The sequence below is a fragment of the Carassius carassius genome, chromosome 39 (genome assembly GCF_963082965.1).
Source record: "Carassius carassius chromosome 39, fCarCar2.1, whole genome shotgun sequence".
NCBI lineage: Eukaryota > Metazoa > Chordata > Actinopteri > Cypriniformes > Cyprinidae > Carassius > Carassius carassius.
In genome coordinates, this window is record NC_081793.1 from 23547904 (window position 1) to 23575326 (window position 27423).

Below are 27423 nucleotides of genomic sequence, written 5' to 3' on the forward strand. Positions count from 1 at the left end.
GGTGAAGAGACAATCAATACTAATCATTACAGTGTGCTTAACTAACACACAGAGGTGAGTTATGCGTAAAATGTCAGTCCACTTAATTAAGAGGACTAAGAAGAAACTGTCAAGCTGTTCTGATGCTAATCTTGTAGTTTATCTTCTTAAAAAGAACATTTGAAATTAGATGAATGGTTAAGCAGCTTCTGGAGGAAGGTCTGGAAGATTTATGTGTATCCGACTAGACGAGGAGTGCTGGGAAAGCTCCTCCTCATGCCCATGCATTTCTCCTGATCCAGGAACAGAGAGTTGGCTTTGACTGACAGGTCATGCTCCAGAGTAACTTTGGTCTTCACCAGGGTCTGGAGAGTGTTTTCAGCCTCCCTCAATCTCTCTCTCAGTTTATGAATGGTGTCTTCAATCTCCCTCACCTCTGTAACCAACCTGAGAAAGAGAGAGAGAAAGACAAGGAGGTTTGGCATCTAATTTTTGCATCATTATCAAAAAATAAAATAAAAATAAAAATAAAAAAAGTGCAAAACATTGTATCCAAACTGTTTCTTTGCAAATACTGACTTTTATTGATATATATAGGGCAATCACCTGTGATGAGGATTGTCTCTGCAGAGTTCGATGTTGGGTCTGCGAGACCTCTCCTCCAGACGTGTCTGGGCCACTTTAAGTGGGTTCTCTTTGTCTCGGATTGCCTTTTTTAAAGCTTCAATCAGCGTCTCAGTCTGGAAGATTTCCTGAAGGGTCTGGAAGTGGAATCAAGAACGTAAGAGTAGATTAAGTGACAAAGTCACTTATTCTCTGTGTCTGACTTCTCAACCCTTCACAAAGTTAAAAGGGTCTAGTCAGGTAAGTTTATTTCTTAAGTATATATCATAATTGATAGTCTAAAGCACTTTAATCTGAAATTAGGTTGGTATGGTTCTATACTGGGCAAAATTCATATCATCTACACCAGTGGTTCCCAAACTTTTCCATTCCACGACCCACCTAGACAAGTGTAATCTATTTCATGACCCACCACAATATTTGAGGAAAAAAAAGGTTGATATTACTTTAAGCCTAATCTTACTTAAAAGTTTGATGACAGAAATGAAGTATTTAAGAAAAAAAAACTTTTTATTTTAGAGTAGGCCTACACCTGAAAAAAATCACTATTAATATTTAAGTTTTAATTTTTGTTTACAGACTTTAGAATATGTAGTGTCCATAAAAACGTTAAACAGGCTCACTCCAGTGAACTGTAATCTGCGCTGCTGTGTTTTGTTGCAGAAAATGCATTCACGATCCTTCCGTGTGTGTCGGTGAGAACGGAGCACAATCCAACACTTTTTTTAGAAAAAGCATAAGAAGCAAAGCAGAACTATCTAAAACTGTTTGGAGATTAAAATAATTGTGAAATAGGTAAAAAATAATAATAAACATGTGTCTCGTTTTAAATAAACAAAAAAAAAAAAAACTGGATGACATTAAGTTCAGGCAGAAATTTATTTTAGCAATGGTTAAATTAATGTTCAGCAATATCTTCAAAAGATTTCTGAACTTTGGCAAATTTTTCTCTAAAAAGAGATGATACGTCAAGGAGTATTGCATTATTTTTTTGTGCATTTTGTTATGTGGAAATGTTTAAATCTTGTAGTGTTACAATTAACCCTGCGTTTGTGCACTGCTCACCCTGTACATGTGAAATGCTTTTTACAAACCGTTTCCCGAACGAAAAAAGTGCACAGAGCTCAAACGGACGATAGAAATGAATGAACATGGCCTACCTGAAACCGTTTTCGTAACATTTGTTTTCTGGTGTATGCAATCTCATGCGGAATATAGTGTATTGAAGTGAGCAAGTTTTTCTCTTTTAATAATGCGGACCGATTGAACCTTTTAATGACATTGCTCTGAGACCTTCACTGTTATTACAACTCGTGCGCGCCCGCGCTTCAAAACACGCAAAGCACGCGGACTTAATTGCAATTCGAAAATCACACTAAGGATATTGCAGTCCTTATTAATGTTGGTGGGCTATATCATTGTGACGAGTGGGTTCCCGGTTCCCGCCTCCTCCTTCCCGTGATTGAGAAGTTTTTAATGTGTTAGACTGGTGCCGAAGCCTGGGAGGAAGGAGGGACGCGCTGCCGAAGATCCCTCGGCACTGAGGTGAATCCGCAGTGCCATCGAGTAGGGCGAAGGAGGATGCTCGAGGCGGTGGGCTGGAGTGAGTTGCCGGGGAGACGGACGCTCCTCTTTTGTATCCTTCCGATCTCCTCCGTGGTTCTCGAGACTGGTGAGTCGAGCAGGTGTCGCTCAATTCCAATCACTCCACCGGCCTCGCACCGTTCCCACTCGTCACTTTCGTGCAGCCCTAGACTGAACTGTGTGTGTGTGTGTCATTGAAACGCAAATTTAGCTGCAGCCAAGTGACTTTGTGCGACCCACCTTGTTCCATTCTGTGACCCACAAGTGGGTCGCGACCCACAGTTTGAAAACCCCTGATCTACACAACCATGCCAGGACAGAGTGGGGATAGAAAAATCAACCCCCTCAGGGTAAACATAACAAATTTAGCAATTTATTTATTTTATTTCATTATTTATTTCATTTATTTTGCATACAATCAATTTGTGGATTATTTGATACTTTCAAAGTTTCTCAAAATTGCATTAAACTGATTGATGTGTCAGGGATCTGAAAGGGCTTTATAGTTCTAGTTACAGCCCATCTCATCCATCTAAATGCATAATGGTCATAAAAAATATTCAGGATAAGGTTTAGTTACAAAGGCATCTCTTACAAAGACACACACTCCCTCATGAAGATGATGTGATGTAATCTCATTTTGACCAATCAGCATCATGAATGATGGTTCTTTATTTGTTACCTTATGCCTCTGATAACAGCTGTCAAGGGCTTAAACATTATAGACAGCTGACAGAGCTTCTTCATGCTCTCCATTAACCTCCTCAACAACAGACTTCTGTGTTTAGTGTTTAGAGGTTCTCATCTACATCTTTTGGGGCATAAACAAGCAGCCAATTTATTTTGGGTCCTGTCCAGTCAAAGGGAAGCAGCAAGGAGGATGTAGGATAGATTCTATAATTACTAAACACCGGGTAAAGAAAGAGTGGTTAATAGTCATGACGTGATGTGATTACCTTTGCTAGGTGGGCCTGCAGATTGTTCTTGGCGTCTGCCATCTCAGAGATGCGGTTGGTAAAGGACACATTTACAGAGTTAAACTGGTTCCACATCTCATTTGAAGTGGCGTTGAGCAGAATCTCAATCTCATCACGGAGTTTGTGAGAGGCGGCACGTTCGCTCTGAGAATGCAGGATGTTGTCGTCAGTAAACTTCGACCAGGAGTCTGGAAGACTGATACTGTTGAGACCATAAAAAGAGTATATTATAACATTATTAGGATGACCTTAACATATCCAGAAAACAGACCGTAAAACTCACGATGGGTCCATGCGATCGATCCCTCTATAGTAGCTGATTCCATCAGAGGTGTTCCTGAGATGGTGACACCTATCATCAATTCTCTGTGCTGTGACCTTGTCACTCAAATCTCTCTCCAGCTCGTGCTGTGCTGCACGATTCGACCTGAGGATATTAATGAACATAACCACATGCACTATTTCAAATATGCCTTTCTGAGTTGTAAAACTTCAAAATATATTATTTTAAATGGACCATATGAATGCAAAGTTGTATTTTGGGGTTATTTTATTATTATTATTATTATTTTAAATATTTTTTATAATGCTTTTTGCAAGACTCACGCTAGTTGAGCAATAGCTCGGTCTAAATGCCGCCTCATTCTCTCTTGACATGACTTAATCATTTCCACTTCCTGCAAAAAAGGCAAAATTAACTAACAACTTAGCATTTTTTTTTTTTTATGTGAGAAGAATTTTATAGGAGTTCAAGGATTAATTTATAAGTGAGACATGAAACTATCAAAGCTTACTGAATCAGTTACCTAGAGCAGGCTACAATTATATGAAATTTTTGACTTCAGAATGCCACAATTGACCAATCAGCATCAAGTATTCCAGTAATGTAATCAAAAAGAAAGCATAATGCTTAAGAAAGCCCCTTCGCAAAATGATTGATTTACTCATATTACTAACATTTGAGTTTGTTGTTAAGTTTCAGGTGTTATGTGTGAATATGAAGCCTAATGTGACCTCACCTTAATCAAATCTTTCTCTACGTCATCATGAACCAGATCAATGGACATCCGTTTCTCCCTGTGGAACAAGCATTCATGAGAAACCTAGAAATAGAAAAGAGCGTGAATATTTTATTTTTTATATTGTTTTTTATATATTTATGATTATTTAATAGTATATATTTTTACATGTATTTCATTTAATTTCATTATTTAATTTTATTTTATTTTAGAGTTTTCAGAATGCATATAACTATTGCTGCAGAATAACAATAACTGTTGACAGCGCAACACACAGGATAACATGTCCTCACTCAAAATGTGACAATGGAAGCTCTAGTAAGCAATTACATCACTATGGAAACGTTTTCGTCTTGTGATCATTCTCGTGGTCATTCCTGTGAGGTGGCAGTGTCGCTACACTATTTTGAAACTCATTCAGCACACTTGTAGTCAGCATGTTTTGGTGTGGTTTCTACGGAAACAGTCTCTTACTGTGACTCAGATGGGTAACTCTGTAAAGACAGCGGTGGTACACATTGAGCTCACTGTTGATCTAGTGTGCTTTGTGCTCAGTGTGATAGAGTGTGCATATCTTACACCCCACAAGGTTCTGTTACCAAGTGGTTTCTAACAATGGGTATCCTGACACTCTACTGTGGGCTTTTCTGGTTACTGGGTCTTTAGCTAGATCATCGTGACCCTAATTAGGTGTGGAGCTGATAAAAGACCACTAGAGCTCTGCCATGATAGCATTCCAAGCATGGATGGAATATTTGTTACAATAGTAAAAACAAGAAATTCCCCTGTAAATCTGTTTAGAGAGGTAAAATTTACAGATGTGATGTTGCATTAAAAATCATGGTTTTTAATTTATGTTAAGTTGGTTAAAGGAATAGTTCACCCAAAAATGAATATTCTATCATTAATTATTAACCTATAAGACCTGCGTTCATATTTGGGAAAATAAGTAAAGATATTTTTTTTGATGAAACCAAGAGCTTTCTGACCCTGTATATAGACAGCAACGGAACTACCATGTTCAAGACCCAGAAACATAGTAAGGACATCAGCGGTTCAACTTTAATTTTATGAAGCTATGAAGCATGCATCGTCGTATAAATTGCGGTGGACTCTGACCGGAAGAAAATTAATTGTTGAATAAAGTTGTTATTTTTGTTTTCATTGCTAACAGAAATTATTCTTGTTGGTTCATAAAATAAAGTTGAACCAATGATGTCACATGGACTATTTCAACAATGTCCATACTTAATTTCTGGGTCTTGAATGTGGTAGTTCCCTTGATGTCTATGGAGGGTCAGAAAGCTCTTGGATTTCATTACAAATATCTTAATTTGTGTTCCGAAGATGAGCGAAGATGAGGGTTAGTAATTAAAGACATAATTTTCATTTTTGGGTGAACTAACTCTTTGGGCCCTATTTTAATGATCTAAACGCAAAGTGTAAAGCACACGGCGCTGTTGCAATCATGGTGTGTCCAAATCCACTTTTGCTAATTTAATTGGGTGCATGGTCTAAACGGGTTGTCCGTATTCTCTTAATGAGTAATGGGTGTTTCTTGGGTGTAATGTGCAATAAACCATTCAGTCTCATCTTCCATTCCCTTTAAGCACCAGTAGCGTTGACGGCCATGACGGATTTGCTATTTATACGGTGGAATTTGGCAAGCGCAAAGATTTTCAGTGTCTCTGAAATGAAACGGAGCTGCTCGTGTGTATATATATATATATTTAATTAGCCTACAAAATAATTCTTATGCATTGCAATCCTTTAATTTTTAATATTTGGCATGTTTGTGTGCTGCCGTGCGTCCCCGTGTTTAATAAGCAGATTGTACGCTCTTTAAATAACAAAGAAAAAACATTGTGCCAGACTTTAGACCAGGTTATGGTGCAGTCTATTTTCAGCTCCTTAAAATAGCATTGCGCCAGAACACACCTCTTTTTTATACCAGCACGGCCATGGGCACACAAATGAATGCAAATGCATTTGCTAATTAAAGGATGTGGCGCTGGATGGGAAAATGCAAATGATAGATATTTTTTTATTTATAATATATGTCTTTTTTACATAATGATTCACATACAATTTTTACTTTTTTAAATGATTTATTAATTATATTACCTGCAGTGGCCCTTCAGTCTCAGCGAGTGCTCTTTCCAGCCTTCTTTTCACATCCATCAGCACTGATATCTCTGTCACCATGTTGTCTATCTCATGATTGAGCTCTGATCTCCAGAAGCTGATGTCGTTTAGTCTTTCTCCGATGTTCTTGCTGGTGGTGTCCTGAGTTCTACGGGTCATCTGGTCCTTATCCTGGATCATTCGGACTGTGTCCCTCCGAAGCCTTTCGGCACTGTTCCGGGAGGACTCTGACTCCCTGTAGTTACTCTGGTTGGACTTGTACCAGTCCTCAGGCATGTAGCGTGTACTGAGAGCTGTTCTGTTAGAGGGGTAGAACATGGTCTTGGCCCGGACTAAGTCCAGGTTTTCTCTTTGAAGAGCTGATACAGTTGGGATAGCGCTGCCACTTCTAAAGTACGAATTAGTCCTCCAGGGCATGTTTGAATTCTGGTTGAGGGTCAAGGCTGGTTGGTGGCTCCTATAACTGGATGCCGTGGTGGAAATGGCAGGCAGGAAGTGGCTGGTTTTGTGCCGAGTGTAAGTGGCCATCTGGTTGGTTCCAGTTAGCTCCATGTGTCAATTAATGAGCCACCTTTTTCTTGGAAAATACAACAGAGTGTGTTTTGGTGTTTTGAATGTGTACAGTCTCTTGTGGTTAATAACTACATGCCTGGGATGCATGTGTGTGTTATGATGAGCGTGATTTCACCAAGTACAACATGTTCCAGGATCAACATCCTTGTTGATCCTGGAACAACATTCCAATCAACCAATCAGAATTGAGATATCATTTTTCATGAAATGTCAGTTTTAGGCATAGAATCAGGATTAGGTGATTCTACACCCCTTGTTAATCAGCTATAATTTCCCACTGATATTATAATAAAATATGGGTAGCGTTAGGTTTAGGGGTAGGGATTGGGTTAAGTCTGTATTTTTGGACAGTAATGTTGATTCAGGGTCATCAGAAGACGTTGATGCAGGAACATGTCTTACTTGGCAAAATCACAGTGACCTGTGTGTTATATGTGTTGTATATATAGGTGCTGGTCATATAATTAGAATATCATCAAAAAGTTGATTTATTTCACTAATTCCATTCAAAAAGTGAAACTTGTATATTAAATTCATATACTGATATATTTCAAATGTTTATTTCTTTTAATTTTGATGATTATAACTGACAACTAAGGAAAATCCCAAATTGAGTATATAAGAAAATTAGAATATTGTGAAAAGGTTTAATATTGAAGACACCTGGTGCCAAACTCTAATCAGCTAATTAACTCAAAACACCTGCAAAGGCCTTTAAATGGTCTCTCAGTCTAGTTCTGTAGGCTACACAATCATGGGGAAGACTGCTGACTTGACAGTTGTCCAAAAGACGACCATTGACACCTTGCACAAGGAGGGCAAGACACAAAAGGTCATTGCAAAAGAGGCTGGCTGTTCACAGAGCTCTGTGTCCAAGCACATTAATTGAGAGGCAAAGAGAAGGAAAATATGTGGTTGAAAAAAGGGTACAAGCAATAGGTATAACCTTACCCTAGAGAGGGTTGAGAAACAAAACCCATTCAAAAATGTGGGGGAGATTCACAAAGAGTGGACTGCAGCTGGAGTCAGTGCTTCAAGAACCACTAATTATTTTTTTTTTTGATCAAGGACAATGCACAAAAAAAACATTAGTCTAAAAAGAAGAGATGTCATGTGCCAGGTTATAGCAAAAAATGCTAATTTCCACCCGCACAGACATATGCAAGACATGGGTTTCAGCTGTCGCATTCCTTGTGTCAAGCCACTCTTCAACAACAGACTGTTTTAGAGCACTTCATGCTTCCTGCTGCTGACCAACTTTATGGAGATGCAGATTTCCTTTTCCAACAGGACTTGGCACCTGCACACAGTGCCAAATCTACCAGTAACTGGTTTATGGACCATAGTATCCCTGTTCTTAATTGGCCAGCAAACGTGCCTGACCTTAACCCCTTAGAAAATCTATGGTGTATTATGAAGAGGAAGATGCAATATGCCAGACACAACAATGCAGAAGAGCTGAAGACCACTATCAGAGCAACCTGGGCTCTCATAACACCTGAGCAGTGCCACAGACTGCATGCCACGCCGCATTGCTGCAGAAATTCAGGCAAAGGAAGCCCCAACAAAGTATTGAGTGCTGTGCATGCTTATACTTTTCAGTTGGCCAAAATTTCTAAAAATCCTTTCTTTGTATTGGTCTTAAGTATTATTGTAATTTTCTGAGATACTGAATTTGGGATTTTCCTTAGTTGTCAGTTATAATCATCAAAATTAAAATAAATAAACACTTGAAATATATCAATCTGTGTGTAATGAATGAATATAATATACAAGTTTCACTTTTTGAATGGAATTAGTGAAATAAATAAATGTTTTGATGATATTCTAATTATATGTCCAGCACCTGCATATATAATTTAAAACGGAAGTAAAAAATTGCCCCTGTCACTCATTACACACACTATATGAAAATATAGATATAGATATAAGTATAGATAATAAAGTAATTTAACTGAAATATTTGAATGTGCAATCTGTTAAGCTTATATAGCTATCTGTTAATGTTATGAATGAAAGTTATTATAGCTTGTTACTTATAAGGCATTGGAGAACTTTTAACACAATGTTACTGACCTCTTAAAGAAGAAGAAACTCTTAAAAGCTCACTCGTTTGAAATGTTCTACTAATTTAGCTTTTATTTACGTAAGTACTGATAGAGACAGTATGAAAAATTTGCCTAATTGCAAGTTGCTTTGAATAACAAGAAGATGTGTAAGCGCAAATTAAATATCTGAACATAATACTATTTGCATTGCAATGTTTTATCTGGTCCAAAATGCTCCAAATTGCTTTAAAGAAAACTCAAACTGACTAAATAAATCGAGCAAGATAATCTATAAAAATCTTTATGCAATAGGATATATAATAGATTAATTTAGGTGTTGTAAACTCACCTTGTGTCTGAATCTCATCTGTCAATGTGCACCGCTGACAGGTGTATGCGCGCACCTGTGTGCAGAACAGTGGAGACCTTTGCGTGTGCGCGAGAGATCTCGAACGGTACTGCTGTGCATTATTGATAGACAAGCCCTTCAGCAGTGATCATTTGGCGAATCACTTCCCTAAGAGCTCAGTAGAAAGCACAGTTATCCAACACTACTGCTGCTTTAGAGGCAGGTAACCCATGACAACCAAACACAATAAGCATAAACATATACAATTAAAGCACACACACCATTTAAATATATAATGTATTTATGTAAATTGATGAGAATATATATATATATATATATATATATATATATATATATATATTAAACAGGGTTCAATTATCTATACAGTATATCTCTTGAACACAAAATATTCTCTCTTCATGCTTTTCTGGGCACTTGGACCCCCTGATGAGTTAATGTACAAGTCTCTAAACCATTGAGAATACATGAGCTAGCAGTTCAGCAGGGTCAAAGTGATCAGACCTGATGAACTGGGACAGAGGGTCATTCTAACCCTCTGACAGACAGGATCATTTGGAATACTTTAATGCCATATTGTGCCAAGCATGCTACTGAAAGTACAAACATAAATGCATTTTTTTATCTATGTATCTATAAGATTTATATTCATTTATAAACTGTGTTTTTCATTTGGAACTTTAAATATTAGTGCATATAAGAACAATCATTCTTAACTCTGCATTCAGGGCTGGTGTCTGAGAGAATCCCTGTGTATCTGGTCTAATGTTTCAGAAGTGATGACACATAAAAGCTGAGACTTTCAGTGCTGCTTTTACTCATGTCTCAAATGACCATCAAACAAAACATGCTTGGCATAATGACACCTGGATACTGTGTATGTGCAGAGAAAATAGTTTTTTATTTGTGTAGGAAACACGGCACATTTAATATTTCATAGATGAAATGGGCTCAAGTTCTTGCAGCAGGGGTGTGGCACATCTGGACAGGAAACACACCTGGAAGTGTGAATGTAAATGTTGAGTGCAAAGGGAGAACAACCTCTGCTGACAATTGTAATTTATAGACTGATGTTTTATCCTGTCTAGAGGATAGAAAATAGTTATAGCATTAGTGGTATTTCAACTACAGCGTCTAGTTGGACTGAAGTAGGAATTTCTCAGTATAAAGCACACACCCTCGAGAAACTCAGTATGGCATATATACACATTAAAAATCTTTTATCAGTTAACTTTTTTAATAAGGACATCATCATTAACATTATGTACAAACATTATATTTAAAATAATTACTTTTTAAAAAATGTAATAGAAATAAAAAAATTAACCTATCATTATATTCTAAACAATAAATACAATTATTTTAAATTGAATTTTTTAAATGTTAACTACACATCCCATCAGTAAAATAATTGCTTTTGAATGTTTAGCATTATATCACTCACTCACCAGTGGATCCTGAATGGGTGCCGTCAGAATGAGAGTGCAAACTCCTGATAAAAACATCACAGTAATCCATCCAAAATTACTCCAGTCAATCAGTTAATGTCTTGTGAAGTGAAAAGATGTTTATAAGAAACAAACTGAACTTCAAACTATATTTTTCCTGGTAAAATACAAGTCCTCCAACCATTATATTGCTATCTTCAGGGAAAAGGTTGTGTAGCCTGACCCAGGTGATCAAGCATTGTTTCTTAGTGAAAACAGTCTAAAACACTTTTGAACAAATATGTTGGTGGGTTTTGATGTGAGAGAACAACAGGGGATAGACTTTTTCACTGGATTATTATATGGATTACAAACTGGTATTTTAACCATAAGTGACAGTTTAAAGTTAAAAGTTGAAATCTGAATCCAAAAAGATCTGTAGCTACTTCTGTTTCATCACAACTTCAATAGTCGGATCACTAGAATAATATTAATGTTAAGTGTTGGCAACCATCAAATTCCATTGTTTTGCAAAAAAAAACCCACACTGTCATGGCTATACCATTATTTGTGCACACGTTCATCTTCCTGAACGGATGCAATCTGAGCTATGAATCACTGAGTTAGGTGAGAGGACATCTTCTAATTATTGCATGGCTCCCAATACCTTCACTCCCCCTCCATGAGGATGGGTTACCGTTGCCTTATCAATAATTCATTTAACAGGAAGAGAGCACACTGAGCGGTTTACCACAGTATAATTATCCGTGTGTCTTGATACGGATCAGGCAAGATGTGCACAAATGCGTTCAGGACTGAGGCTGGGTGTCGGGTGTTTATCCTGCGCTGGGCTTGTGTCTCTTAGTTCTGAAGAGGGTGTTGACATGTATTGACTCATGCAAAAGGAAAATCGCTTTGCCGCTGAAGTCATTCTTTATGGACTGGAATGAAACATGTGGGTTTGTTTAACTGTGGAAGGAGGGAAGAATAAAAACCACAGTGAATTTTTAGTAGTATTATGTAAAAAACATAAATTATATTATTTATTTATTTTTTGTTTTATTTAATTTAAATTAATTTATTGATAAATTCATAGATTTTCCTTGGACAAATTAATTTTAAATTTATTTAAAATTATTAATTTCTAATTTATTATTATTATTATTATTATTATTATTATTATTTTACTACTGGTAAAGTGGGTGATTTAGAATTTAGAAATTAATATCTAATAATTAAATAGTTAATAATAATTTAATGAATATACATTAAATAGTTATCTGTGTTTTACTAATGTGTTTTCGAAAGTGCAACTGTGCTCACATTGTTGGGAAGTTGCTTGTACATTGCAAATCTACAGTAAAGTATACTGTTATCATAAATTAAAATTAATTGAGTAATAAACTGAAAAATTGTTTTCTTAATCAGTAATTTGTCTCTCTTTTTTTTTCTTTTATTAAGAAACTTATTTTTTTATTTGTTGTGTAGCTTCTTAAATGTCAGCTTCAGCATTTTAATGCAATGTTTTGGACTTTTGCTCCCTTGCTCTCTTTGCCAACAGATCAGAGTTCCTCAACTTGTGCCTCCCCAACTCGAGCCCCTCTCTGTTATCCTGCTGTGGTTTTCTCCCTGATGTCTGTGTCTTTGCTAAAATAACACTACATGAATTCCTTGTGGGGTAATCCAGCCAACAGCCTACAACAGGGAAAGAATAATCACTCTTCTATTATTATTATTATTATTATTATTATTGTTATTGTTATTGTTATTGTTATTGTTATTGTTATTATCAACCTCATCATCATCATCATCATCATCATCATTATTATTATTATTATTATTATTATTATTTCAATGCGGACATTTGATGAATCTAGTGTTTGTAATGTGAAAATTTGTTTTCACATGATAGTTTAAAAAAAAAGCAAGAAACTGTTGAATTTGTTTCTCTTAATTGCAACTTTATGTCTTGCAATAGTAACTTTGTCCGATTGGGATTTTATATCTCGCAATATGACATTTTCTTATTTTAATTAACATAAAGAAATAATACAGTTTTAGATTTTGCTGCTGAACCACAGCTTCTCATCAGGTGGTCTAATATCACAACCGTCGGTTTTCTGTGTCAACATTGTAAGCTGAGATTCAAAGGGCGTTGTGCCAGCGATCTTCTGTATCACTCAACTCACATTCTGACATACACACACACACAATCACACAAACACATGACATTGCCTCTCCCCATTTTGAATATAACCCTGTAAAGACAAGAAGAACAATCCCACAGTTGATGTCCGTTGCTCTTCAAACTATTTAATAAGAGCAAACTTTTCCCAGTGCCCATAAGCTTCAGCCTAGAACGTGAGTGTAACTTTATCCCATATTTAGTCTAGTACTGCGTGTCTGGAGGGTCTGCGGTGTACTACTACATGCCATGAATGCGTGAGAGGACAAACCCATTTTACGAATGCTATGGAGGCTCTAGATCCTAGATCGAGGCTCAAGACTAGGGGAGATCGAGCCTTTTCCATAGCGGCACCAAGACTCTGGAACAGTTTGCCCATTGATATTAGAACTGCCCCTAATCTGTCCATTTTTATATCTAAGTTAAAAACTTTTTTATTCGATCTGTCTTATACTACATGACGAGTGATGATGTTGTCCTGGTTTGATTTTGTGTTATTTATTTGTGATTTTGTTGTTTTACTTTGTACAGCACATTGGTCAATGGTAGTTGTGTTTAATTCTGCTTTATAAATAAATTGAAATTGAAATTGCAAAGAGTATTGGTTTTCAAACTGTAGAGTGAAACAGATTGAATTGCGGGCTTGTTTTGTGCAAAATGGAATCTTAAGGGCCGTTCACAAAGAACACGTTTTTGCATGCTATTCGATCACTTTTATTATAATTATTATTTTTTTTAAATGTAAACATGCACTAGATGGATGTCTTTAAGGTTAAAATAAGGTCAACTTAAAACAATACATAAAGACAAATAATCTTGTTTTTTGTTCTACTGCCCTTTGACTTGTGTTTTGGGGTCCAAGTGACTGTTTTCCAGTTGTTTTTTCTATGTAAACACACAGTAGACAAGCCAAAAAAAAACTTTTTTTACATTTTATTTCAATGCCTCTGGTCTCACTTTTTTTTGCAATCCTCTGCACTGCTTTTCCATCATTATTTTTTTTTTATGTGTGACCATGGACGTGTTTGATGGTAATGTTTTGTGCAGTGTCTCGCAAATAACATACAGTAGTGCTCTAAAAACATACCGCTCAAGTTAAGATAAGTTCAACTTTTAAAAAAAAGCTGTCTTGAGCTGTATTATTTATATATATGGGTTCACTGATTCTCATTCTGCTGGGTCATCAAAAAACATTTTGCATTGATAATTGACAGGATTGTCAGATACAAACTGTTACATGCAAAACAGATATTAATGGATAAACTGCTGTGCTTTTATTGTAAATCAATGCTCTCGGAGGGTTGGGATGGTTTTCATGTTAACCCCATGAGACCTGACACTGGCTGGTATTCCAGAGGATCAGATGGATTGAGAGAGAGAAAGAACCTGATGCTTGATCACTCAAATGACGACACTGCAGGCTTCAGGTATCCACGCTGAAGAGGCTTTGATGGCTGGTTATCTGAGGTGAGTTAAGGATGGACATTCCATCTACATTCCTCCTCATTACTGGGCTATAATTCACCTCTTCCTTGCACCCCTACAAAGAAAGCACATAACAAATGAAGTCTGGAAGTACTTACATAGAGGAAGAGATGCTATTTACTATCTAAACACCATTGGAATTCAGGAACATTGCATCAGGAAAGGGCATGGTCAGGTCTGTAATAATTTGGGGAGGGTCTGTGTTTACCTTTCCTCTCTGACTCCATCAAGTGTCAGTCACGGAAGATTGAACATCCTGCTTTGTTAAACTAGTGGCCTCCCTTTCCTCTCTAGCTGTATATTTATTCAAACTTGCATGACATCAGTCGTGCAGTTTCTTTACTGATGATCAAGAGATTGAGTTAGGTAGACTGAGCTAGTCCCAGACATGTGTAAATATTTCCAAATAACATCTCTGAATTAGGGATCTTATTGGCCACATGGCAACCATAGTTTCCTGACTGTTGCCATGGGCTGCCATCAGTCACACCAAACAGGAGAGTAACCGAGGCATTAAATCTGATTGGCAAATAGCAGCCCCCTGCTGAGACATAGGCATTTGGAATATAATTTGTCTTTAACAGTATGTTTTCTACAGTGACCCCACTGAGTGTGTGTGTATGTGTGTGTGTGTGTGTGTGAGAGAGAGAGAGAGAGAGAGAGAGAGAGAGAGAGAGAGTGAGTGAGTGAGTGAGAGGGTGATTGTGAAATAATCCTTATTTCTACTTGCTAACTGGGTGTTGGGGTCTATAAGAAAGTAACATTATCATTGTTTCATTCTGCTTTCTTAATGCTGACAGCCATAGTTTTATGTTTATTTTATTGGTTTACACATTACATGGTAATAATAGCAAGTAAATATGGTCATACTTTATTTTAAGGTTAAATTTTAGGACAAAGTTTGCCTCGATAAACTCATTATTTGCTGCTTACTAATGGTTAGTAAGGTAATTGTTCAGTTTAGATATGGGGTAATAAGCCATTAATATGTGCTTAAGTACTAATAAATAGCCAATATGCTAGTAATATACATGCTATTGAGCAACTAGGAAATAGTGAGAATTAATCATTAAACTAAAGTGATACTGTAAATATTTTCCAAATAATATATCAATTTTTTATATAGGATATTAAAAAAAAATACTGATAAAATAATGACATGTTTAAGTGTCTTAAATTATTTTTGGCTGAAATATATATATTAAATTGTGGAATAAATGGAATCAGTGTTAGAATAAAATCATGAATACAATTATGAATAGAATCATATGGTACATGTCAATCAAATTGTACAAAGTCAACAATGATAGTCAGTGCATTTGCTTTATATTTTGGTTTTTTTTGCTTAAGTCGAGATAGGATCAGTGTTTGAAAATCCCTGAATATCTCAAATGGAAAACATGGTGATGTGAGAAGCATTCTAAGTGACTTTTGGAATGTCTCAGTTCAGGTGTTGAATCGTGTGCTATTCAGATACTTAACTGCCACATTCTAAGCCTCAGTGAATCTCCTCAATATTCCCAATGGGTGTTCTCTTTAATGGCAAATAGAAGCCAAGCTTATCCCTACTTTGAGAAGGGTGCATGGTCCTAATTAAGGTTTATGTAGATGAAAGTACATTTGCTATCTCTTTAGCTCAATCCTTTCGGCAGAAAGGTTATCGCTGGCAAGCAATTTGCTCATTAGCGCTCCTACTTTGGTTCATGGATTAAGACAGGCCTCTGTCTAGTCCATCATTCAGTGTTAATGTTTGGAGTAGTTTTGCACTCTTCACTGTAGGTCTGCTGGAAAATCTTTGGAGGTACCAAGAATGGTACAGTTTTGGATTAAATAGTGAAACAGCAGTGCCAATGGTGCATTGGTGCTTTTGAAAACTGCCAGTCTTAATAAATGTTCTAGACTCTAGACATACAGCTGGACCACGGAAGAAGACATCTGGGCAAAGCGTAAATAATGCATATCAAAATGTTATGAGATGATATAGGATATAGGATGGCCAATAGTAGAAGATCAAAATACACCATATTTGAACTGAGAACCCTGCTTCTTGGCACAATCCAAATCCTTCTTCTGTGGTTTGCTGATGTTGATATTACAGGCTAGAAGATGTGCATTTATATAGAGGTGGGCCATAAAAATCACATCGGCTTTTTTCATATTGATGTTGCAGATGTTTTATTAAACACTTTTGGTGCCTACAGTGAATTTTCCACAGTTAAAGGGATAATTCTGTCTTCATGAACTTCACTCTTCCTCGTCAAACCCAAAAATACTACAGACTGCATCTGTCAAGCTCCAAAAATGACAAAGACTATCTCACAATGATTTGTTTATTTTAATTGTGTCATGTATTTATTATAGTTTTCTGTTTTATTTTAATTTTGCCATGTTCAAAAAATAACAAAGCTCATTCAATTGTATAAAAATAGAAAACTGATAAGTAACATTAAAATCAAAGAACTGGACCAGTTGAGCAGCAAAAGTTACAAAACTGCCTAAAAGGGGTCAAATGATGTTGTTAAAAAGAACATTATTTTGTGTTTTTGGTGTAATGCAATGATTCTATGTGGTTTTAAGGTTCTGAAAAGCGAGGTGTACACTGATTGGCCAGCTATCCAGTGGGTTGTGATTGGTTGAATGTTACACCCCCTTTCCATACTTTGATGCTGTGTGTCCCGGTGCGATGAGACAAAACCAATAAAACCCATTACAAACAAGGCATTTGTTGCATCCACTTGGGACATAATATTAATTTGTTTTCTTTTTTTTTCATGGAGGAAAATGCTAAATGGTTATAGTGGCTCTTGTGTCAAACACTTAACAAACCACAGAGTTTACCATGTACCAAAGTTTTGTACAGTTACAAAAATATGAATTATCATAAGGAAATGCAACAAAATTAAACTTACATATTAAAAATACATAAATACAGTACCTTTACATATGTTAATCTTGCACATATTTAAAGATAAATATATTCACTTAATAAATATTTATGAACACATGAATGAAATGAACAATTTCAGTTCAGATGCAGATACACTTTTCAGATCTTTAACTCACCAACAGAGAAAAATGTAAACAGAAACAAGTTGAGAGAGTTTGACAACAGACTGAGAAAGGAGCTAGAGATAGACGAGATTAGGTAGACTGTCAAAAAAATGTACTGAGAGATGGATATCAAGCATAGACAGACAGAAACCACCACACATGTCTGACAGCACGCTCAGGCTGAAGAGCCAGAGTTCCTGCCTGCTGAGCATGAATGCAGGGCTCTGTTCACCGTCCCAGTCATCACATTCCTTCAGAGCCACATGGTCCAGCGGAGGAGAGGGCAGCAGTCATGGAGCCTGGCCAGGATCTAACTTACAATACATCCAGTCTGCACACAGGCCTGCCAACAACCCCGTCATGCTCCCAAAATGTCACAGCTCATTGTCCGGCGGTTTGTCTCTGACGTAGGTGTGAAGAGCATTGTAGCCCTGAGGGATCACTTGGTCTCTAAACACTCATTCTGAGATTAAACTAGCATGGTAAATAGTAGTTTTACCAACCGGAACAGACATTATGTTGAGAAACTTGCAAAGCTATAATTAAAACATGATGATTCACAAGGCAAAAAACAGACAGCATGTAAATTATGTACAAATATGTTACAGCTGCTATTTTACCTTGTAGAACAAGCTACATAGAATTCCGATTATTATTTTTTAATGTATATTTTAGGAAACAGACATTCTCATTCTCACCTCTGTTTCATTCTCTGTTTACTATCACGTGTACAGCATTTTCTGTGTCATGCTTCTCCTGGCATGTCAGAACTTTGTATACCCTGAAACCTGCTCCTCCAGCTAAGACAAAAAAAATATGTGAAGTTACACAATGTGAGTTACTCTCTGGTCAGGGAGTGTTACTACACTGTTTTGTGGCAGACAGGAAGGGTAACTCCTTGTTTTAATCTCTGGAGTCCAGCCAGCTTTGGAAGGAGTGAGTCATCTGGTAAAATCTTATATAAATACACACATAAACACAGAGAGAGAGAGAAAGAGAGGACAAGGAGCGGTTAAATTGAGATCTTGTAGTGATTTATAGCCATACTGTACTATATAATACACAGATGTTTCTCTGGGACTGTTACATATGACAACTGTTGTTGTTTTTACTGACATAATCATAATGAATCACGCTGCAAGAAAAGGTATTGCTTAGTGCAATTCGACATCAAATATTGAATCGGAGAATCCAAGTCAGCGATAAAAAAAAGTACAAATGCATCATACAATGCTCCAAAAAAAAAAAAAATTCTTCACCTCTACTCCGTTCCTGGAAATTATTGTTAGGTGGGATTGGATTATGTTACTTATGGAAGTATGTAACTGCGAGCAGCCCATCAGCAGGTCATGTGTACTGACTTTTCTGTACTGGGCGTTTCCTCTCTATCTCTAGACTGGTGGGTTGATGTGACCGTAAAAGGGGTGTGAACTGCTCTCTCAAATGGATATGCTCTGAGTACATGAGAAAACTATTGTAAATGTGAGTAATTCTGGCCACATTTTTTTTGGGCCTGAGCTTTGCAATACAAAATTCATGGAAAGCACCAAAATGTCTGTGTATGAACCATTAGAAAGTAAAATCGCATCTGGGAAGCATAGAAATTAAAATAGCTGAAAACTGGCATCGATGGACCTATAGACTCAGTGTTAGGTCTCTGACTGGTGTCTGCAAAAAAGAACAACAGACGTCTCTGATGAGCTGCAAATACTCAACTGCTGTGCAAAGACTTTGTACATGGAAACATGCTAATTCTTTTTTAATACATAAAAGTTTAACTAACAATATATAAATAGAAAAGCATAATAAAGAAAAAAGAAAAGCATAAAAAGGCAGAGTAAAGCCTCTTATATTGTTACAAAAATTAATATAATTAATATAATTTTAAATAAATGCTGTTCTTTAGAATTTTCTATTCAAAGAAAAAAAGTCAGGTTTCCACATAAAAAAAAAAAAAACTTTTCTACATTGATAATAATAAGAAACATTTAATTGACATTGAAGACTGGAATAATAGGTGCTGAAAATACAGCTTTGGCATGACAGGAATAAATTACATTAAAAATAAAATAAATGAATATATATATATATATATATCTATATATATATGTATATATATATATATGTATATATATATATATATATATATATGTATATATATATATATATATATATATATGTATATATATATATATATATATGTATATATATATATATATGTATATATATATATATATATATATATATATATATATATATATATATATAAACTAGTTTTTTTTATTGTAATATTTCCCAATATTATGGTTTCACTCTTTTATTTATTTATTTATTTTATAAATAAATCCAGCCTTTGTGAACGTATAAGAGACATATTTCAAAAACAAAGTCTCTATGCCCCCAAACTTCTGAAATATAGTCTATTTTTTAACTACATTTTTTTTATGTAGTTGTTCCTTTGGAGTTAATGGGAATATTAATAACTTTTATGTTTGATATTAAGGACAGTTTTGTTACTTGTGCGAAAAAAAAATAAAAATAGCAGTGAGTGCAAATATTAAGGTCATTTTTACTAACCCTGATCACCATTGTTCAGATATTTTATCTTTAGTACAAATAACTTTTTTTTTACACTTTATTTACACTTTGTATAAACAACATCCATTATTACTGGCACTGATGCTGCTTGTTGCTATTTATACTTGGTAATTTCTAGAAGGATATGTTCTGCAATTAGATAATAGTAGTATAATGGATAATAATAGTACAAGAGATTTTGGTATTGTGCAATTTTAGTCATGAAGCAAAACCAGTTCAGAACCACTGGCCTAAAGTATGAGGGCAGATTCTCAGCTCTGTGTGGGAACTATTGGCATATTATTTCTCCAAACCCATGTTAGTGAGCAAAACTACTCCAATATAGCCAATAGTGCAACAGCAGAGGTGAGTGCTTCCAAACTGTGATCACTGGCTGACTTCAGCATCAGCAGGTACAATGAATCATGATCTGGTGCTACAGCTTCTCATCCATCCGCACGCTGGCCTGGACGGCTGCTCAGATTAAACCAATAACACAGACTGCCAGTTCGTGTCAAATTAGAGTGCAAATGAGTTTGAGAAGAAAACTCAGTTTTACCTCAACAGAAAAATCTATCTTCTATCTATCTTCTAGATGCAGACGCATATAAATACGTCCACCAAAGCTTTTCTGACATTGAACAGAAGCAGTATAAGTTAAGATATAGGTTACAGAGGGTCACATGTTTTACATTTCAGATGATTTTACGAGCATAGTCTCAAATTAGCTCCCTATATTAGTCACACCATATTTTTCCAGACAGTGCGTCTGTCAATCAAACGTGTTTATTAGATTCAGAGTTATGGCTTTGGCATACGTTGATTTGGCTTTTATTTAAAGCTGAAAAAAATTGAAAAATATAAAACATAAAAACATTTTGAATAAAATTTAAGCAAATTAAATTCTATATGTATATGTATATATACACACACATACATACATACATACATACATATATCATTTGTATAAAAATATGAATGTAAAATATACTGTTTTCAATTTTTTTTCACAGAAATTCAGGATTGCAAGTTTGTATCTTAGTTACCTTTTTATTTTTTTATTCTGTGGAGACTGTGGAAGTCAGAATTGCAAGAGAAACTCGGAATTGAAATGTGAAATTCAAACTTTGTTTTTTGAAATTCTAAGAAAAGAATTATCAGAAATGCAAGAAACCAATAACTTTTTTTTTATGTGGCAGAAACAAAAAAAAAAAAAAGTCCAATTAAATTTCAGCAAATTTATGACTGTGACAAATTTGTGAAAAAATATATACATATTGTCCTGAAAATATGATTTAAAAATGCCAACATTTAGTGGTCTCAGACATTTGGACCTCACTACATGACATACTGTTTTCAGTTTATTTTATTTCAGTTAATTCAACGAAAACTATTTGTTCGTCTCAAATGCTACATGGAAAAAACTCAAGCTATAAATGTATAGAGCTCTGTAGCACATATCTATCTCCACAGGCCAGAAGGTTAGAATAAGATTCCAGGCAAAATAAGATTCTCTCAGTCAGAAAACCGACAACAATTGTCTGGAAAGATTCAATTCTGTGTTATAAACGCGCTCCATTTTGGCCAGCCCTCCTCTCACGCTCTTCAGTTATGGTCAAAATCAAATCCAAAAAAACAAAAGAACTGGAATGTCCATATCTGTGGTCCATTAAGGGGACAAAACATTTGAGTCTCTCTCTATATACAGGGTGACATTTTCCCAGTCTCTTCACCCTTTCATCCATCCATCATCCACCCCCTCAGTCTGTGCGTCTGAAATGCCATGTCTCTGCTCGAGCAGCTGCTAACAAGACTGTCCTTCTCCTGTTGAATCTGCACCATGTTGTCCGGTAGAGAACAGAGCTCCTCTTTCAGCCGGAAGGGAGGACAGAATTTAGAAAGAGAGGGTTGGTCCATCCAAGCCTGATACCGCTTTCTCTGAGGTGCCTGAACACTGAAGGATGAGTGTTTATGAGGATAGTGAATGGCAGTTGGGGACACAGGAGGCAATTGTAACAAACCAGATTTCTCGGAACGGCAACAATCTGAACGAATGAGATTTACCATATGCTCAGTCGCTATCTGTTTCTGTCTAGGAAACACAGAATTTAAAAAAAAATTATAAAATAAACAATAAATAAACAATCAATCAATCTGTATGTCTGTCTTTTTTATATTATATATATATATATATATATATATATATATATATATACAGTACAGACCAAAAGTTTGGACACACCTTCTCATTCAAAGAGTTTTCTTTATTTTCATGACTATGAAAATTGTAGATACACACTGAAGGCATCAAAACTATGAATTAACACATGTGGACTTATATATGGAATTATATACATAACAAAAAAGTGTGAAACAACTGAAAATATGTCATATTCTAGGTTCTTCAAAGTAGCCACCTTTTGCTTTGATTACTGCTTTGCACACTCTTGGCATTCTCTTGATGAGCTTCAAGAGGTAGTCACCTGAAATGGTCTTCCAACAGTCTTGAAGGAGTTCCCCGAGAGATGCTTAGCACTTGTTGGCCCTTTTGCCTTCTGTCTGCGGTCCAGCTCACCCCTAAACCATCTCGATTGGGTTCAGGTCCGGTGACTGTGGAGGCCAGGTCATCTGGCACAGCACCCCATCACTCTCCTTCTTGGTCAAATAGCCCTTGATGCCTTCAGTGTGACTCTACAATTTTCATGAAAATAAAGAAAACTCTTTGAATGAGAAGGTGTGTCCAAACTTTTGGTCTGTACTGTATATATATATATATATATAAATATATATATATATATATTTTTTTTTTTTTTTACCTGAAACTCTATAACCTGGGCTAAACTAAAGAACTAACCAGCATAAACCAACCTGGAGTCCAATCTGGAAAATGCAATACTGAGATAATGTCATCCAGACTGAACTGTGCTGTATTATTCTTTCCCTCTCTTTTCCTTCTCTCCCTGTGTGGTTCTTCTTGTTCGGCACTGAAACACTAACTGCTGCGGTGAGCCTTCAGTTGTTGGTCTCCGTACATGTTCCATGTGCCCATCACGAGTCACACGATGGAGCTCCCTCAGACAGTCCTCCCTATGGCACACTGTATGCTGTATTGCCAACTCTCCTGTAGTCTATTCCATATTTCTGCTGGTGCTCTCCATGAATCTCCATCACCTGGACTGAGCATCCAAGCCACATCAACAACCTGACATCACCAATAACTGAGCACAGTAACTACATGTACAGTACCAAACACTTGCTTTAATAAAGCTTTAAAGTCAATATAAAGATAAAACTGATCCTAATGTCTTTCTTAAAGCCTATCTTTCAAGTTGAAGATCCCTGTGAATGAACGTGTAGATAAATAGTGTAGGAATTCGACTTGCGTGAAGAAATTAATCATAAATGTGCATTAAAACAGTTTTTTAAAAGAAATTGTGAGTAAAATTACTTCCGTTGTGAAAACGCTCTGATCGGAAGTGACGCAACGGCCGGTAAACATCGTCTCTTCGTAATGGAGTCAGACAGTGAAGAGGTTGCAGTAGGGATAAATGTCAACTCTTACGATGGGCCATTGCCGTATAATTACGAGCCGCCTAGGCGAGAGAGGGGTCAGGCAGAGTTAAGGGGAAGGGTAAATGGACAGAGGAGAGAGATAGAGTTGTGGTGTGAGGAGAATCGGTTGAGAATTGGGCAGGTGTCTTGGTGAGTGACCACAGGCTAAAGCCAATTGTGGCTAACGTCTCCATGTTTAACACATTGCAGTATTTTTAATAAATCATATTTAGCAATATTGCTGTCGACTTTGTTGTTTTTCAAGCATCCATGTAGATTGTCACCATTTATGCCAGCAACATGTGTCTTAAAATAATTAATTTAGATCCCAGATTTTAAATGAATGTTGTAGGATGTAGGCTATAGCTTACATATGTGACGGTCAGCTAGTCTGGATAGGGATAGAAATTCTGTGCATTTCTATTCAACACAGTTTAATGTGAAATTTTGTAGAAATTGCTAACTGATTTTTAATCAGTAACTGCTTTTAGACCTAGGTGTCCGCATGTTCTGCTTCTGCAGATGTCAAGCGTTTGGGCCGTATATCTAAACAACATAACCGGACAGCTGGAATTCCGAACTTAGTCGGCTGTTATACTACTCACCTTAGTATTTCCGACGGACATTATGTAAATGAGCTCACATGTACTGTGGAGTACGTGTATGAAAGCGGTTAGTCTTCCGGCTAGGACGGGAATATGCTGTTCATGTAAATACAGTCATTGTAACAAGGATCTTTTATTGTCATGTGAAGGGATACTGGTTGTAAGGCATGCAGACTGGACTTGCATGCACCGATGGCACAGCTCCATTTGCCAGCCTAACCCACTCTTTTCGTCGAAATCCCATGCGAAATTCCATAAGATCTCCTTGGTTGTAGCTGTCCGGTGTGAAGTGTTTTTCACATACCACCGTGTGTCTAGTCAACGAGGAGGCAGCGAAATTGCTTCTCTTTGCCTGGACGAAACGTATCCAAGCACGGAAATCTTTGTGTTTCTTGTTTGGAAATCGGTGGACCCGATGGCCAGACAAGTTGGAGTTGTTGCATCCAAAACAAACACAAGAATTCACCATTGTGACAACTCAAACCTACTATAACTATAATAACGATAACGACAATCTCTATTTTCTGTTTCCACCTCTCAGACTACGTAAACCCACACTGAGAACCAGGGCTGCAGCGCCTATGTTTGCCTGTCGTTACGTCATATGACGCGTTCTCTGGGAAAAGGCGGTTTTTTGGCGCGTAGCTTAGAATAGGCACTTTTTTTCCTTAATTTCTGCCCGTGGGTGTTGTAAAACATATGTATTCTTATGTACGTCTTTTTAAATTTACATTTTCATACAATATTCTGTATAAATTAAGTTGAATTATATTGAAAGATGGCCTTTAATATCATGAACATAGCCTAAAATATTTTCATCCAGTTAAATCTCAGTGGATACAAACATTCCACATCCTACATTTGGCTTTCATTTAAAAGGTTCTAAAAATGCTCTTTAAAAATATTTGATTCTAAAAACACTTTACAAAAGTAAAATAGATTGCAGTTGCTACTAATAATTAGTCAATAAATGACATTAATAATAATAATCAGTCATCGTAAACTGAAATCTTTTGCCGTTTCACATGGCTGACATGCCTAGATGAACTCTGTGGAATATATCAGTGTGGTGTGAGATCTCCGAAACCTCAAATGAACTGTTGTCGTCACGCTACTCAGACATACAGAGAAGCTGAAGAGCACAGTATCAGAATTGGCCAGTTTATACTTCTAGTTCGGTGAAGGAATTCCACCCACATAACAGGAATTAAAGTGAAACAATCCTCAACTGAAAAACAATCTCTTTCATGCTTTCTCTATACTAGAGTGATCACCGTTCAACAGAGAGCGTGAGTCCTGTCTAAACTCACTCCAGTCAGCTTCAACCAACAATGCAAAAAAAATGGTCCATACTGTACTGCCTTCTCATCCTCCTGCCGCAAACACTGATATCATACTATCAATCTACATCAATCACGGTGAAACTCTGTCTATGTACATATCCACTGTCTTGAAATTAGATGCAGGACACCAAAATTAATAATTCTGTTTAGGCTTGTCTTCTGTCCAGCTTTGTCCAATACATGAGCAGCCATGTTATCAAGAAAAAATAAATAAAGAGAGAGAAAGGGAATGAGGAAAAGAAAGAGGCCTTTGAAGGAAAAAAACAAGTAAAGAGACAAGTTGAATGATGTGCATCAAACTTGAGCAGTCACGCACCAGCAGGGGACATAGCCGGCCTGTCATCACTTTTCTGTCAAACCAGTGCAATGCTTTGTTTGTCAGTGATCCAGGATCTTAGTGGAGACATTCTTATTGTCCCAGACAGAAGGAAATGGAGAAGATTCAGTTTGACAGGGTAGAGCTTGCCCTCTGGTTCTCTGAGACACGAGGAAACAGGAACCTTTCGGAGAAACAGGAAAAGCTATAAAGCATACATGGTTTGAAATATTAAATCAATACAGCAAAATTGGATTTAATCATTTTATGATAACATTATATGATCACCCCTAGCCTCAAGTCATATATACTCTTACTATTTCTGTCCCAACATCCCTTACCCAAGCACTGTTAACTGGCAGGTATGAGCAAAGTATTTTAACATATAAAGCATTCTAATTCTATTTTATACACATAATCTGATTCCTGCAAAACATTTTCCATTGATTTCGGCAGTCATTACACGCGACAATACCAGTTTATGTATTGCTACACCTTTCTTAAGTCATGAAGGTCAGGAAGGTTGACAGTGTCTAACTAGCTGTCCCACTGATCTCAGTACAGTAGTTATAGTGGTATCTGCAAACAAAGACAAAGCTAATGAAGTGACACATTGTACCAAAACATTCCATTATACTTCATCTACATTAAAAAAAAAACAAAAAAACAATTAGGTGATTTATGTGCATCATATTATTTAAATAAGTGAATCATAAAGTGAGCCACAGCCAGTGAACTTTTCCATTATAGAGTGTAGTTTATTATTATTGGATTGTCTCATGTTACATACTTATACACACAAAAGCAATGCTGCATGATGATGCTGAATAGTTTTGATTCATCCTAGTAGTAGAAACCTGCTCCAGTATAACAGTGTTTAATCTCTAAAAGGATGATTTAGACAAACTTTAGACCTCCATTAATATTCAGCTTTGTATAGAAGAATTAATAAAATTCAAACTTTTAAAATGTTTGTGAAACCACTGCTTTTGAATGCATTGCCTCATAGACTTGATTTCCAACTTTTATTTATACAAACTGATGGAAGAATCAAAATCATTCATTTTGTTAGTCAATGGCATGGCACAGTTTTTGTTCACATATCTTAAAAACATTATTTTAACAATATACTTCTGCAAAAATATTGAACTCATTTTGCATCTGATAGTTTCTACAGTGAACAACTCTTGAATGCTCAGCAAATGCTGTTGTGGTATTTTGCTACGACCATTTCACAAGATAAATGTACTTGCTGGAAAAAGATTCCGCCTCTTATTTAACTGGACTAGAATTTAGTAGATGGAAACTTGAGCAGAGATCGCTGGGTTTATGGACAATTCTGTGCTACCGCTGATGGGACTCTTGGATCTATAAAGAGCCTGTGGCACAGAGCTTGCTTCATTTCTCCTCGTTTCCTGTTGCCATTTCAAGAGTGTTCTCAGGTTTTCCGAACCTCTGTTGTCCTGTGCAGAATTACAGAGGAATTATGTTTCAGGATGGATATTGGCCCTAAAAATAACCAAAATGAATGCAGCTTTTATTTGAGATAGAAAGGTTAATGGAAAA

At 36.3% G+C, this 27423-nt stretch overlaps 1 protein-coding gene across 1 annotated transcript; it reads right to left on the reverse strand.

The window, feature by feature from the left end:
• LOC132121101 (tektin-3-like) lies at positions 1-7138 on the reverse strand. The gene is made up of 7 exons (XM_059530281.1): positions 6308-7138; positions 4184-4267; positions 3771-3841; positions 3448-3591; positions 3144-3366; positions 586-740; positions 1-426 (listed from the first exon to the last, which is right to left on the reverse strand). The coding sequence occupies exons 1-7, from the start codon at positions 6878-6880 to the stop codon at positions 210-212; spliced, it is 1467 nt and encodes a 488-aa protein (XP_059386264.1). The 5' UTR covers positions 6881-7138; the 3' UTR covers positions 1-209.
• Positions 7139-27423: the final 20285 nt, after the last annotated feature.

Coding starts and splice junctions, on each gene's coding strand:
- LOC132121101 (XM_059530281.1), bottom strand. CDS start 6,880: ATGGAGCTAACTGGAACCAACCAGATGGCCACTTACACTCGGCACAAA. Junction 3,842..4,183: donor TAGAGAAAGATTTGATTAAG/GTGAGGTCACAT, acceptor CCTTTTTTGCAG/GAAGTGGAAATGATTAAGTC. Junction 3,367..3,447: donor ATCGATCGCATGGACCCATC/GTGAGTTTTACG, acceptor TGGTCTCAACAG/TATCAGTCTTCCAGACTCCT.